The following is a 17,500-nucleotide window of genomic DNA, read 5'->3' as shown; positions in this document are numbered from 1 at the left end:
TCTTTCATTTCTTTATCTCTTTCTTTTTTCATTGTTTATATAATAATAATTTTTATGCCGTCATAATATTACGCGTCAAATCGTCAAATTGAATTCCCGTTGATTTTCATTTTTTCTGTTTTTTTTTTATTTTTATCTTTTTTTAAGTATACTAAAGCTATATTTAATCGAATCTAAACTAAAGCTATATTTAATCGAATCTCTATTAATTCCTTGGGGAGTAAAAAATCGTGACTCAAATGGTTAAAATAAATTCCCTATTAAAAATTAAATAAGGATACCAAAGGGATATAACCAAGATCGAATCCCCCGTTAGATAAATAAAAAAAAAATGGCATAATAAAATAATATCGATATATATGTATCATACAAATACGATAATGAAACATCGAATAAATAATAATAATAAAAATAATAATAATAATAATAATAATAATAATAATAATAATAATAATAATAATAATAATAATAATAATAAAGTACATACGATTCAAGTAGATAAAATACCTGTTAATGAAAAACTGTACGTGTAAGTATACCCAACATTCCCAATGTATCGAATCATATGTTCTTGGAAAAAAATATGAAAAAAGAAAAAATAAATAACTAAAAAGAAATAAAAAAAAGAAAGAAAAAAAAAGAAAAGGAAATGCGGAATTAGCATCTAGGATTAATTACTGAAGTTGTAATTAAAGATTCAATTTTAATTTCAATCGAATTAATTTTCTTATCTAACGAACGAAATAATCGTTGTTAATTGAAAAGTAAGTAAACGGAGAAAAAAGGAAAGAGAAGAAAAAGGAAGAAAAGTTAAAGAAATGTAATGGGAAATCTCATGGGAAAAGCAAGAAAATGTAATCGAAGTTTGAGAACCGCTTCTCGAGAAAGACTTCGTCGACTTTCAACGGTAACACGTAGGTGGATAGAAGGTAAAGTTGGCTCTCATTTTTGTCCCTACGGGCAAATCGAAAAGAGCAGGTAGAAGACATTTTAACCAAGTCCAGGGATGCCTATAGCCTCGAGCTACGAAAGGATCATTTGTTTCCTCGTTCCAATGAAAAAAAAGAAGAGAGGAGAGGGGGGGGGGGAAAGCACCAATTCGTAAATTATCCAATAATATACCTTTTTTCTCATTAAATATACTCCTTACTTTTTGATGTAAATTCGCAAAATGAAAAAAAAAAAAAAAATAAATAAATCAAGATCGTAATGGATCAAATTCCAACGTATCGATTGTTATAATTCAATTGTGATGTCCATCGAATAATATCATCGAGTAATAACATTTCTTTCCTTTTTTTATAAACGCTTTCCAAATACACGGATACGAGAAAAAGAAAAGAAAAAGAAGAAAAGAAAAAAAAGAAAAAAGAAAAAAAAATAGATACAAGTTCCTTGCATATGAAATAAAATTTTCCCGCGTTTCCTGTCAACCAAGATGAATTCCTTCCTACTGTTGTCCCTGACATTGTTCCCAGTAGAAAACTGTACGTATCTCTTTCACGTACCAGTACTAACCGATGCATCACAATTATTTCTTAAAAATGGGTCATTAAATTGAAGATAAAGAGAAAAAAAAAAAGGAAAAAAAGAAAAGAAAGAAAGAAAGAAAGAAAGAAAGAGAAAAAAAATAAAGCGTTCGGAATATATATTATTATAAATTTTTATAGAACGTATTAGGTATGTCGAATTAATGATGGTATTTCAGTGAACGTAACGCTTTTATGGACATATCCAGAGGTGCCTACTTAATGGAAACGTGCGTTATAGCGCGTACATAGACTGAGCAGGTAGTTAGGTACTAGGTATAGTCAGAACGTAGTCACGAAGCCAAGGCACACGCCAGCCGACCGTCGAGCATAATTCAGTGTCAGTGGGTCAACGGAAACCGGAGAAATCTTTCTTCGAGAGCGAGACGTACACGTGCGTCGTGTCTCTCTCTTTCTCTCTTTCTCTCTCTCTCTCTCTCTCTCTCTTTCTCTCTCTTTCATATATACAAGACGAGCCTGTCTGGAAATCTACCTATGTAGCCCCAAAAATGCCAGAGAAACCTTTCATGATGTCAAGGACACACTTAAATTGGTGTAAAGAGCATTGAAATTTTTTCTTTTGTATCGATCGATTTAAAAAAAAAAAAAAAAAGAAAAGAAAAGAAAAGAAAATAAAGGAAAATAAAAAAAAGAGAAGAAAATAAGAGAGAAAGAAAACATAAATACTATTTTGATCGATTTAAATGAAATATAAAAGAAAAGGTAAACAAAGGGGAAAATGCTGTATCGATAGGAATGGAGAAGGAAATGGAAGCCGATGCGTTCGTTCTCGAGGAAGTGTTCGAGATCGGTGAAAGTATTTCTCGATTCGATCGTCGAGAGTGGCCGAACGCGTTTTGCTTGATAGAGAAAGAGAAAGAGAAAGAAAGAAAGAGAGAGAGAGAGAGAGAGAGAGAGAGAGAGAGAAAAGATAACGTATTCGTGGACCACGTACGAGATCTTTATTTTGTTATTTTTTTTTCCTTTTTAAAAGGAGACGAAAAGAACATTATGTGAAGGTCGTCGAAGGATTACGCTAATCGCTAAATTAGGACCGATGATTTCGAGATCGTCGAAGAGAATGAAACGCGTGTAAAAAGAATGGTAAGAACGTGTCATCCCGTGAAAAAACTCTTTGAGTTTTCGATTAATCGGACGATAGTCCGAGAACCAACAACAAGGATTACCCAAGAAACTCCATTCAATGGGATCTTGATTCAACTGGTGTTCACCTTAGAGAAGATTGTTGAAAAAAGTATTGGGCAATATATTCGTGAAATTGCATGAATATCATTCTGGGAATCGTTCTGCCGTATAAATACATTTTAATTTAATTTGATTTAATTTAATTTCATTTAATTTCATTTGATTTAATGTCAAACGAAGAAAGTTTCTTTTTTTTCTTCTTCCTTTTCTTTTCTTTTTTTTTTTTTTTTTTTTAGATTTAATATAATGATCCATGACTTATTTAAATTTTCTACGAGATTGTTATAACAAAATTGTAATCTGTGTTATGCACACATTCACTTATATTTGTCGAGATTAAATAATTTTCTCTTTACCATATGATTAGATATAGATACAGATATATCTAATCGATCAAGATCATCACGAGTATTTTACTACTGTCGTTTAAAATTTGATTTTATTATCTCATAGAAAGAAATTTATTTTTACGATTAAACAAATCTTTAATTTAAAAATTTTCTTCCCAATTGATATGACAAAATTGATATCCTATGTTTTACCATAATGCATTCGTCGAGATTAAATAATAATTATCTGTTTGTTAGATTTAATTAGATTATACCCAATCAATGGAGGAACCACTTGGATTTCATCGTAAATATATATATATATATATATATATATATATATATATATATATATAAAGATTTGACATTTAATATTAGGATAAAAGTATGTTAAGAAAATATTTGTCTAAAAAAGAAAAAAAGAAAAGAAAGATAGAAGGAGAAAAAAAAAAGAAGAAAAAAATGAGTAAGAACGAAAAATCCAAAGGAAACAAAAAAAAACAGGTTGAGAGTCGAGACTCTTGGCATTTGTCTGGCGCTTATGCAAGAACATGTTTTTTTTTTGCATAGAATCCTTTTAGTTCTATGAGAAAGAAAAAGAAAAAGAGAGAGAGAGAGAGAGAAAAAGAAAGAGAAAGAGAAAGAGAGAGAGAGAGAGAGAGAGATGCACGTGCAGATCATTTTCATTAATGCGATAATATTCTCGCGTTACGTCATAAGGACGATTCGTTCAAAGGTAAAACAAAGAGAAGCAGGAAGATACCTAGAATTTGTTCGATAAAAGTCACTCGAATGTTTATCGTCATGTTAAGTCAGTAAGAGTGAATGAGAGGATGGGTAGTATGGCGGAGAACGATCGGAGATCATCACGAAAACTTGCTCTCCTTGACTTCATCATCCACGGCGTCGTTATCCTCCTTTACCACTACCTTCGCTACATCCTCACTTATACTTTTCTATTATCATTGAACGGCATTAGATACGACCACCAACGATCATAACCTCCTGACCTATTTAACTCAATTAATTTAACATGCAATTCGTTGTAAATTTTTCTTAAATAAAAGTTATAATCATTAAGTTTTTCTTCCTTTTTTCTTTTTATTATTATTATTATTATTATTTTATTATTATTATTATTATTATTATTATATGTATTTCTAACAAGATGATAAGAATGACAAGAGAAGTTAAAAAATTGTTAATGTTAAAAAATTTTGTTGCATTCGATGTATCTATCAGATCCGACGTTTAGATGAATATAATGGGATCATTTTTTCTTTTTATTTAGTTCTATATAGTGATAAAAATGATAAGAGAATTTTGTTGATGTCGAATTTATGGAATTTGATATCTATTTAAGATAGACGTCAAGATGACGATAATAACTACTTCCTTTTTATTTTTAATATGTATTTCTATACGTTGATAGGAATGATATAAGAATGTCGAAATTAAATATCTTATAAAAATATTTGTTGTATAATTAGAAGGGAAAAGAATAAATGAAAATAAAATTTATATTAAAATTTAACTTTGTCATTCTATATATTAAAACAAAGTAATTCTATTGTGTATTATTGAACTATAACTAATAAAGAAAAAGAATAATGAACATTTTCTCTTACTTAATCATAAATAAATGTTTAATATTATATATTATCAAAATCATTATTACGATATTATTTATAAATAATAGATAAATGTATTATATGGTAATAGGAATGAAATGTTCACTACATATATGTATATATATATATATATATATATATCTAGGAGCATTCACAAGGGTGAAAGTTTCGAAAATATGGAACTTTCTTTGAATTCTTCCCGTTCGCATAAATAATTCATAACCAGTATGCGATACGTAGATATCAACTTCGCTCATCCCCGACGTGTATTTATAACTAACAATGACTGTAGTTACTTAACGCGATACTAAATCATTAATACAGATATATATATATATATTTATATATATATATATATATATCTATATATATATATAATGAAATTATGGGTATATGTGACGCAAAAAAGATACGATTTGTTACACGTCGTTATATCGTACATCGTTACCTTTCTACTTCCGTGGAAATTAACGGTGCGTGTTATTATTGTAAAAGAGAAAAAGAAACAAAAAAGTAAAAAAAAAAAAAAGAAAAAAAAAAGAAAGAAAAAAAAAGAAAAAAGTTTAGTAACGCAAACTTAATTAAATTAGATTAAACGGAGAATTCCTTTTCTTGGTAGAAAAAAGAAAAAAGGAAAAGAAAAAAAAAAGAAGAAGAACAAATCATGTGCAAAATATTAATGTAAAACTTTTCAACAGATTGTTCGTAACAAGTTACAAGTTATATATACTTTGTAATACCTTGTAACTGTTACGAACAATCTCTCTCTCTCTCTCTCTATATATATATATATATATATATATATATATATATATATATATATATATGTTTATATGTATGTATGTATAAAGAGAGAGAGAAAGAGAGAGTTATAATGATAAAATGCATGGATTAAATGCTTGTTATAGTCTGTTAATTAGCATTAATATTTCTTTTTTCCTTATATTTACCATATTCATAGAAATTTTGAAATAATTAGTTAAGATAATTTAATGTATTATTTGATATGATTAAACTCGTGAGATAAAATAAGGAAAAAAAACAAAGAAAAATAATACGAGAAATAATAGGAAATAATACGAGAAAAAATAATGAAAAATAAAAAATAAAGAATAAAGAATAAATAAATAAATAAATTTTTTCAATATACCGACCGAAAGTTGGTACAAAATTAACATCCATGTTTCCCGTTATTCAACGAGAGATTTCTCCAAGAACTCTCCTATATTACACCTTCTTATTCGGCTTTTCCTAAACGCACAAACGTATATATGTATGTATATACATATATACGATACACGAAGTTAGATCGTACTATACATAATTTCGCTTCGACGATCACACGAGAGAAGCTTACGCGATTCTCTAGTTAATTACACGATCGATTTTCTTTTTCTTTCTCTCTCTTTCTCTCTTTTTATTTTCTTCCTCTCCTTCTCTCTTTTTCCATCACGTGGAACCATTCAAATTAGAAAGTATAGAATGTAATATTAATAAACTTCAAAATTATTATTTCCATCTCTTTTATTCGTTTTCATCTTGTCGTAAAGGAATTTAATGCAAATCATCGATTTATTCATTAATTTGAAGAACGTTTATCAAAATTTATTGTACGTACAAACGGAATTATAAGAAAAAATTTGCATAATAATAAATTTCGACGTAATTTAAAAATGAATCATTTTATTACGAATCAATAAATTATAATCTAACTCAGCGTACGTACATTATTGATTCGTGCGATTAAACGTTAGAATTATAAAGAATTATCGATTCAATCGGAAATGAAAATTCAACGATTTGTAGAAACTAATATTTTTTATTCATATATGATTATTCTAATTCAATCTTGAAATATTTCAAATGATTTCCACTGTATTAGATTTAAATTAATCGATTAGATAACGATTTCAAAGTGAAACCTAAGTTGAACCACAAACGACAGTTAGAATTAGTATTCAACTCTCACGTATTTGCTTACCTAACTTGAAACTAAATTTTAATGACAATCCTCAAATTGCAATGAATTTTAAGTTCTGTAATTGCCTGGAGTGTGACAAAATGTTACTTTGTAAATAACGAAAATTACATGAATTTGAGAAAAAATGTTGGGTCTAATGTCGAAAGTAATGAGTCAAATATGAATTTCGGCTTGATGATTGCAAACTAGTTTTGCTGGTTGGATTATTAAAATCATGAGATCTTGAGATAGTTAAAAATTTTTAATATAAAAAAATAACGATATTAGTTTCAATAATTATAGATAAAAATTATGATATTTCTATTGTAAGTTTAAAAAGAATTGTTTAAAAAAATTCTCTCTTTTCTTGTGATTTTTAATACAAATTACAATTAAATTATGTTAATTATCAAAATTTAATATTTAAACGGTTATCTCGTTTTATTTAAACAAACGTAATTAACTAAAAATTAAAATGATTAATAATAATACTAAGAAAGAGAAAATAAAAGAAAAAGAAAAAAAAACTGAAAGAAAAAAAATTTATAAATATTTGCACATAATCTCAGCTGTCTTTTTTTAAATAATTCTATTATAATCGGTCATTGATGATTTCTCATCGATCTTCGAAATTACAATTAAAAATCACAAAGAGAAAAGTTTCCAAACGATAATATTAATTAATAAAATCTAAAGAAATATAAAACTTTACCTGACAAAACTGAAATTGCTCGTTTTTTTCGCCATGATTCTTCAATATAAAAATTTCACAGACGATCGAAGCATAGAAGTAACTTGATCTCTCTCTCTCTCTCTCTCTCTCTCTTTCTCTCTCTCTCTTTCTCTTTCTCTTTGTTTCTCTTTCTCTCTCTTTTCCTCTCTCTTTCTCTCTCTCTCTCTCTCTCTCTCTCTCTCTCTCTCTCTCTCTCTCTCTCTCGAGAAACGAATGTACGAAAATAAAGAAAGAAAAAAAAAGAGAAAAAAAATTCAGAAAAGAATACTCCCCTCCCAAAAAGAAAATGGAGAAAGAGAAGTACGAACGATCTCTCGAAATAATTTCAATCGCGACTTTTCCGTTTCTTCCCTCCAACAATATTAACAACAACAACAACAACAACAATAATAGTAATAATAATAATAATAATAATAATAATAATAATAAAATAATAATTATAATAATAATAATAACGAATAATAAAGAATAATAATAATAATTATTATTATTATTATTATTATTATTATTTTTGGAGGGCTCCACACACAAGTATAAACCGATAATAAGAGGAGAGTCCACGCGTCGGTAACGGTGCCGGTCCGACGGCAAACTGAGACCACGAGAAGGCGATAGTCCTTTCGTAGGTATAGCACTGGAGAGTAAAAACGATGACGATGACGGAGCTGGTAGTAGCAGCAGCAACAGCAATAACAGTAGTAGTAGTAGTAATAATAGTAATAGTAGTAGTAGTAGTAGTAATAGTAATAGTAGTAGTAGTAGTAGTAATAATAGTAGTAGTAGTAGTAGTAGTAGTAGTAGTAGTAGTAGTAGTAGTAGTGGTGGTGGTGGTGATGGTGGTGGTGGTGCTGCTGGTGATGGTGGTAATGGTGGTGATGGTGGTGGTAATGCCGATGCTGTGGAGGTGGTGGAGGAAGAAGAGGCGAGTGGACGCGAGTGAAAGCGAGAGCGTGCTTCTGCGCTCGCGTACTTACTCTTTTTAACAATCGAACAAGTAAGCAAGTAAGCAACAAGAGGAAAAAGGAGAGATAGAAGAAAAAGAAGAAGAAAAAGAAAAAGTACGTTAGTTGTTCGATAAGAGTAACGAAGAAAAGACGAAGTCGAACTTGTTGAAGTGATCGTCCGAAAGCTCTCTCTCTCTCTCTTTTTCTCTTTCTCTTTCTTTCTTCATGCGTTTCTCTCTTGCAAGAGAGAAAGGTTTCCGTTGGATTCAATGTATACGTGCGTATATATGTGCGCGTATATAACAGACTGTTGATCGGAGAGAAAGATGAAATGTTTCTTCGTTTGTATTACCAGGAAGAAGAAGAAGAAGAATTCTTTTTTTTTTTCCTTGTCTTTTTCCTTTTTTTCTTTTTTGGTTGTTCTATTAATATTTTGCTCGTCTTCTATTTCTCTCTCCCTCTCTCTCTCTCTCTCTCTCTCTCTCTCTCTCTCTCTTTCTATCTTACTCTCTTCTTATATATATATATATATATATTTTTTTTTTCCCTCCGTTTTCCTTTTTTCTTCCTATTTACTTTTTCTATAATTTTTATCTATTTATTTATTTACGTATTTATTTATTTATTCTATGATTCGAGCTAACACTTTTCTTGGACACTTCGAGCCCGTGAAATCCGGCTATCAAGCGAGACTACTTAACAGTGAGTACGGTGGCTGCACTCCAGCGTGGTTTAAAGAGATCCCCTTCTTCTTCTCTCAATCCATCGATGTTTACCACCACCCTTTGACTTGTCTTCGTGGAACGGGGCACTCGATCTTTCATTCCTTTTTCTTCGTATCGAATTGCACGAGACAGTCTCTAACGTTATTCTTTTAATAACGCGATGACTCCCACCTTTAGATCCTATTTCTTTCTATAATAATTCTTTCGACTAAGAATTTCTTTTCTATCTATTTAATCTTAGATCGATTTGGAATGATCGTTAACATAATATACCGCCCACCTTGAACGGTCGCGTGCAAAAGAAAAAAGAAAAAAAGAAAAAAAAAAAAAAAGAAAAAAAAAGAGAAAAAGAAAAAAAGAAAAAAAAAGAGAAAAGGAAAAGGAAAAAAAAGAAGAAAAAATATCCATTGAAGACTCGCTAAGGTAGGATATTCGATACGTGTCTATGATCGCGTTGACTCGCATTACGTATTTATGTTTATTTCAAATCGCGTTTGTATGAATCGAAAGAACACGTGTTTATAAGTCTCTCGATTTCGTGCCTTACGCTTTATTTATCTAAAACAAACGCATTGAAATTAAATAAATAACAAATTTTTCATTACATCTGCATCATACAGTGCGAGATAAATCACATTGTTAATATCATATCATAGATAAGTAGTCACGTTCGATAATGACAATATAACTGTAATGCAGATCGATCTTTCATTGTTTCATTCAATTAATCAAGTATCCTAATCACCAAGAACTAAACCAATGGAAATCCTTATAACATCATCCTATTCAATTTTCCCGAACTACGTCAATTCCTCTTTCAACCTATTAATCAAAAGATCGTACGTAAATACAAGAATCTTTGATATCAAGAGGTATTCATTTAATTGATAATTATAAATCTAATTTCTCTATTCAATAAAGCGAATGAATCAGCAAAGAATACAACTTTACCGAAGCATTATTGTTTTTGAAACGATTGACGCCAATGATGATCGGCGTCAATAGTAGCTCATTTGTGATATTGAGAATTCATCATCAATTTGATTGCTTACGAAATATAGCTAATTAACGATGATTCATTGATACGTTGATAATGTAAGATATGCGAAAATCTTCTGGAATTAAATGACAATTGATATCTTTCAAAGATTCAATTCTCATTTGACTAGAAATCTATGTCTAATCATCGTCATGACAATCATGTTAATCCAAGAACTAAAGTGTCAATGCTTTATTCATCTGGGATTTAAACTCTATGGGTAATTTTCTTAGTTATAATATAATACGACTGAAAGCGAGATCCGTTTTCTATTTAATATTACTCGATATTATCACGTACACGATCACAGCTCTTTGAATTGAACTATATGATTTTATCGATAAAATACCATATATGTAGCATCTTGATATCGATGATCGGTTTATTTCATTTTAAAACTAAATACCATGAGGTCTTTTATATCGTTCACAGGTAACGTGATTCGCAAAGAGGCAATTAGAACAAAGTTTTGAGTTATTAACGATCTCGTGACGTTATTAGATCGTTCCTTAGATTAATCGTATCAAAGGGAAAAATATTTCGCATATGAAAAAAAAGTTTTAAGAACGCACGGCAAGGGTGCCCGCGCATGAATAATAAAATAATATTAGTTTCATAAACTTTTATAAAAAAAACAACCTCTCATAATAACTTTATGACATTTATTCCTTGAAATAATTAGCATAATCGAGACTATGTTTTATTAATGCTTTTTTGAATTATAATTATAATCATTCTCTTCCATCGGTATACGAATATGATATACGGCAAATTATTATAATTATTATAATCCAATGTGTATACATTCATACATATATATATATATATAATGTATATAATATATATACATAATATATAATATATATATATATATATATATTTCATCATTTTGAAAAATTTCACCTTAAGCACGCAATTGCATCTTCATTAACCAGATTGATTAAGAATTCCATTAACGTAGTAAAACAGTTACTTCTTTCGAAATGATAGATCCTACGTTCGAAAGGAAATATTAATTAATCTTTTTGTACGTGAGCGTGTGTGTGTATGCGTATGTGTGCGTGTATGTCTGTTGAAATCTTGTGTGACCTTGACAGTGTCAAGACATTGTCAGACTGCATTAGCAAACATATTATCCTCTATTATTTTTTTTTTTTATTGTTCACAAAATGTATAAATAAAACGTGTATGTAATTAAAAAAAAAAAGTATTAAATTGAAAAATATAAAATCTACAAAAAATCCTTTTGGTATACTGGAAATGTCAGAATTTTATATGAGAGTCAGCGAAATCTTTTTCAAAAAATACCAAACTTTCGAATACATGGCGATCATCTTACTCGTGACTTGATTGTAAGATTTAAGAAAAAAAAAAAAAAAGAAAAGAAAAAAAAAGAAGAAGAAGAAATAGAAGATGAAGAAAGAAGAGAAATATTACATTTATATCGTCTAAGGAATTATAAAAAGAAAATATGCAGGAACAAAACGAAAGTTTCTTCCTCGAGAGATAGTATGTATGTACTTATATTCGTACGTTTTATCGAAAACTCGATCCATAAATATTTGTCAACACACATTGAATAAATTTTAGTAAATTCTATGAATTAATTAAATTTGCAACGACTATCGTCTGAAATGAGAAACGCGACAACTAATTGAATAGATAAGATAATATATATATATATATATATATATATATATATATATATATGTATATGTGTGTGTATATATTTAATAAGTGTGTGTGCGTATATATATATATATATATATATATATATATATATATATATATATATACATATACATATGCAGGATTCATTCTATCAGACCAAGGTAATTCTTGCCTCTAGGGTGTAACTTATAACTTCCTGCTTTCAGAGCTTTGAACTCACGACATTCGAACGTGAGATCACGTCAAAGGATACTTCAGTGATCTCATGGGTTTTCTCGTATAATCAAATAAGAAAAATCTGTATCATAGATAAATCAAATCTCAATTCAATATGTCTATAATAGTTTGAAACAATTATCGATTTAGAACAATGAAAAATGTTATGTTCAATAAGATCATCAATTCTAATTAAACAAGATGATCATTTCTAATTAATACATTTTCAATTTGTAATCGATGGGCGAATAATTGTGCTAATAGTTTCTTTTTTCTTTTCTTTCTTTATTTCTTTATTTTGAATTAAACTCGTAATTAAGTTGATAATTAAAACCACGTTAAAAAAAAAAAAAAGAAAAAAGAAAAAGAAAGAAAGAAAGAAATTTTTTTGAGAAGAACAAGATTACCGATAGAGTAGAACTTTTTTTTCTTTTCCTTATTTTTCCTTTGTCTTTTTTTTTTCTTCTTTTTTTCAAGATCCAATCCATTCGCTAGATTACGATTAGACGTTAAAGGTAATACCCCTTAGAACTCGGAACACATTGTTTCCCCATATTTGTAATCAATTAAACAGTTTTTACGAGTACGAGTAAAATGTCCTTCGGCTTTCCAATTGACGTAAAGAAAGCGAGTTCGGACAACGTGACGGCAGTCATGTGAGGCTATCAATCGTCAGTAGTTATGGGCCATGTGGTCAGCCGTGAAAGATGATGCCGGTAGTTCATTGTTTAACGCAATACGAAGAGATTCAACTAACAAATACGTCGTTTTAATTATAGAAATATTTTCATGTGTCATTTTCGTGAGGACAATTTTATTAAAATAATAATCTGTTAAGGATCTTAATTAAGAAAAAAAAAAGAAAAGAAAAAAGAAAAAAAAAAGAGAAGAAGAGAAAAAAAATCTTGTTGAGTTCGTTAAACGATTAGAAATTCAAATATAACCTTGCGTTACCTAACAAACGATTCAAATCTTAATGACGTAAATCCTTTCTTGAGAATTAACAAGAGGGATCCTTTGGAAAGAAAGAGGACGTTTCTGAAGGTCATCCGAAATATTAAATCATCTAGCCGACCACCACATGCGGAGTTCGAAGAAAATGAATTTTTCTTTTTTACCTTTTCTTCTTCTTCTTCTTCTTCTTTGTCTTCTTATATTCTTTTTTATTTTTATTTATTTATTTATTTTTTTACATCGAAAGAAATACGAAAAAACTTTTTCATTGTTTTGGAAATAACAACGAACAAATAAAAAATACGTTCATACGTTGGAGTCGGTGTTGATCTTGAAAATGGTCCTCCGCTATTTTTCCTCATTCCGGATTAGTCGCAAATCTTTTGTCCATTACTAACTTTCATAATGTAGTATAGGAAGTTGGACAAAAGTTGTACAACATGGTACGCGCGAACCAAGTGATTCCGTAAAGGAGGACAAGAGGAGGGTAGAGGGGTGAAGAGAGACGAGTCACGGGACTTGCAGTGAAAGTGTTGCGAGGAGAGAAAAAGACGACCGGTTTCTTCTTCCTTTTTCATTCGCGACCTGTAATGGCACAAACAACTGCAACACACAAGATCGTGGTGCCATTGCAATGGAGAGTCGGCTTCACACACTACGGGAGAGGGAGGGGGGAGGGGATTTTACGTATATCTTTACTCTATCGGCCTTTAGCTTTGAGCTTGTTAAATTTAAGAAGTAATTCAAATAAAAAGAGATTTCAATATATGAAAGACAATTTCTAGATGTCATCGGTACAAATGATTGAATGGAGTCGAGTTTTATATTTATAAAAAAACAAAAAAGAAAAAAAAAACAAAGAAAAAAAGAAAAATAAATAAATAATTAAAAAGTAACAAGTAAAAAAGAAAAAAGGAAAAAAAAAACAAGCAAACGAACAAAACAAAATAAAACAAAAGAACGACTACTACGAATGACATTGCCATTGTAGAAAATCTTTTCGTCTCTTGCAACAAAGATAACATTTTTATCTTTTTTATTTTTCGATCTAATCGATCACGAAGAAATAAGATCACATTGCTTTTTTTTTTAACGAAGTTGAAATGTTTATTTCTTTTCTTTTTTTTTTTTTTTGCAAAAAAGTCTCTCTATACTATAGTTATAAAGAGAACGCATAATAACGATTATTACACGGCCGATCTTTTTATTATTCTTTTCATCTTTTTCGACAAAAAGAAAGAGAGAGAGAGAGAGAGAGAGAGAAAAAGAAAAAAAGAAAGGTAAAAAAAAATTCCAAGTATAATATATTCACAGTCGAAGATACTAAATTATCGCGATGACCGACGTATCATCCACCATTTAGGTATTTTTCCATTTTTTTTTTTTTTTTTCTTTATACCAACAACGAAATATCCTCAATCCAATCCTTTTCAATAAATTACAAATAGAGAGAAATCGTTCTTTTATTTTTCGTTTTATTTCTAGAAAATAAACACATCTCTTTGGAAATATTATATCGAATATTATATGGAATGATTAAATAAACAAAATGATTGAATAAAACAAAAACTCGTCTTCCTTTCCATCTCCTAAAATAATAATCGTCGAAGGATTTTTCGAGGTCTTTGAAACGAATAACTCTTCCCCTCGTTTCTTCCTCGATCCCTCCCCACCATCCCCTACTCTCCCACCCTATACTACTCTTTGTTACTTCTCTGTGCCTGGCCAAAGCCAAATAATTCGATTTCTGTGTCAGTATGTCATACGGGTCGTATCAGCAGCGAGAGTGACTATGAGAGTTACTCAATGAGTAATCGAAATGTGAGTAGAATAGCTATACTATTCACGTAGCGCCGCGACGCTTTGTATTCTCTCTTGTTTAAATCAACCGAAGAGGCGGACATCTTCTATTGATGTCTACGATAATAAAAAAGATTAACAGTTAAGCCTGTTTTAAAACTCAATACATACATATATACATACATACATACATACATACATACATATATATATATATATATATATATATATACACATTATTATTTTACTGTATGTATATACATATATGTATATACCATCTATTATATCTATTTATAATCCTTATGTTAAATAACGAAAGCGAGAAGATAAAATAAAAAAAAGAAAAAAAATAGTTATATTTATTTTTTTCTTTTTCTTTTTTTAAAGTTAGATGTTGTAAGTGTTATACAATGTATTGTGGATCTACCACGATCGAATACTATGTCTCTTCAAAATCGGATCAAGGTTTGGATTAATCAGTATTAGCTAATACCGAAGAAAACACATACCGATGAGTCGTACCGTCTTGTAATAAGCTTCTTTGTTAAACTTAGTTTCTTTATTAGGTTACTATATATTAGAGCTTAAAATGTCTCAGTTTTCATTTTTTTTAAAGATATACAATCTTATAATTATGTATTTATTAAAGTCATTGTCTATGTGATTCTATTTAATAAAAAAGAAAAGAAAAAGAAAAAAAAGTAAAAAAGTGATTTCATTGAAAAAAAAAAAAAAAATGAAAATAAAATGATCTTTTAATGTCTGAAAATGATTTTTTAAATAATCAATTACTCTATCTCTATATTAAGAATAGAGAAGAACAATTGCCTTTTATTTCTCTCACTCTCACTCTCACTCTCTCTCTCTCTTTCTCTCTTAACGTTTGCCCTTTAGACTATCCTCTCCCTTTCGAACACGTGTCTCTCTAGATCGTTCTTGATTCTACTTGATGATGCTCATCAGATACTGTTTACTTGCTTACATACACCCTCTTTTGGCCGCACCCTCCTCGGCGAGAGGATGATAGAACGTAAAATGATCACCATGTATAATATATGTATTCATTCTTCGTTTATGATGATATACATATACTTTTATATATATATATATATGTGTGTGTGTGTGTGTGTGTGTGTGTGTATCTTCATATGAATAAAAAAATATATATATTTATCGCTAATATATAACAATGTACATATTTTTAAATATTTCAATCTATCTACATACTTTATATAAGTACAAACATATGTAAGTATATATATATATATATATATATATATATATATATCATATTTTCATTGCTTAGATACTATTATATACATATACTTACACACACACACACACACAAATGTATATGTATATTTATATATTTTATACGAATACATATGAATATATGTACATCTATACATACACACATACGTATATATTTTTATATATTTATATATATATAAAAGTAAATATGTGTGAGGAAACAGGAGCGACGTAGCGAGGAGAAACGATCCAGGAACCGGGCGCATCGAGATAAACGAGCCGTGCACTGACCCGCTTTCCGCCGCGGACGGATCCTCGTTTCGTAATATCTGCCGTGTCGCGTCGTCGAATACGTGGGTATTCGTCGTGTGCGAGCTTCACTCGCCTCCTCCTCGATTAGTGCATCACGAGGTATCCGTTGAGAGTGTTAGAGAGTATATTAGAGATGGAGATGTGAAGTATACTTCGTGGCTTTTCGTTGGCTTCGATGATGTTCTTCTAATCTGAATGAGAGATTTCCTCCTATCGATAGGTTTCTACATTTTTTTCTTTCTTCCTTTTTTTTCTTCTCTTTTTTCAAATCTGAATTTCTATTGCTTTAAATGAGTACGAAGGAATTTGATAATGATTCGAGAATGTGAATTAGGTATTTTCTATTTTTATTTTATGTTTCTTTTTTTTTCTTTCTTTCTTTCTTTCTTTCTTTCTTTCTATCTTATAAAGTCGCGTCCTTCGTATTATATTTTTACTTGACGAATTGATTTTACAAGAATTTACTATATTTTTAATTTACAAATTTAAGAAGTTCTATTTAATTTATGTATATATATATATATATATATATATATATATATATATATATATATATATATATGAGAATGTGATATAATTGATTAGAATTTCATAATAATGAGAATGATTTAATTATATTTTGTTAGACGGCTTGATCCTTTAATTAATCTTATCGATTAATCTTACATAAATTAAAATATTATGGGAGATGATTGATTAGAAAGAAAAATTTATGAAGTTATATACGAGCCTATGATAGCCATATATTTGATTAGAATTTCATAATGATTACGAACTGTGAGAACATTTTATTCTACTGTGAGATAATTGTGTTCTCTTTGATATCATGATTCTTTAATTAATATTTTCTAATCAATATTACATAATTAAAAATATTTTAAGACAATTTGTTTGAAATGAAAAACTTATATTTAATATTATACTCTTGTCAATTTATAAGAACATTAATGAACATAAAGGAGGAAGAAAAGATTGACGTTAAAAAGTATATCTCGACGTTACAAAAGTCCTATGATTACATAATCAAACCTGTACGCAAATTAGAATAGTATTTCTAAGTACTTTATAGTCATGAAACACTCAAAATGACGTTAAATGCATTCTTTCGATTCAACCGACTGCTTTCAAATGATACCATTTACGTTTTTATAGTTATCACCATCGAATGTCTCACTTGAGATGTTTAGATTCTTTCCTAGA

General features: G+C 29.2%; 1 protein-coding gene across 7 annotated transcripts in view; it reads right to left on the bottom strand.

Moving 5' to 3' along the window:
• Positions 1-17,500, bottom strand: part of LOC124428233 — a 36,266-nt gene that overhangs the window by 11,735 nt on the left and 7,031 nt on the right. For 2 of the 7 annotated variants that reach the window (XM_046972101.1, XM_046972103.1), the window contains exon 1: positions 7,368-7,544. The exons of 4 other annotated variants lie outside the window; for them this stretch is intronic. In XM_046972101.1, the coding sequence (XP_046828057.1) occupies positions 7,368-7,402 (35 nt within the window). In that variant the 5' untranslated portion in view covers positions 7,403-7,544. Of the gene's footprint in view, positions 1-3,827; positions 3,989-7,367; positions 7,545-17,500 lie in introns of those variants that run through there. One more of the 7 variants, XM_046972108.1, reaches the window with a different exon arrangement.

The sequence above is a fragment of the Vespa crabro genome, chromosome 11 (genome assembly GCF_910589235.1).
Source record: "Vespa crabro chromosome 11, iyVesCrab1.2, whole genome shotgun sequence".
NCBI lineage: Eukaryota > Metazoa > Arthropoda > Insecta > Hymenoptera > Vespidae > Vespa > Vespa crabro.
This window is presented reverse-complemented; position numbering and strand designations above follow the sequence as displayed.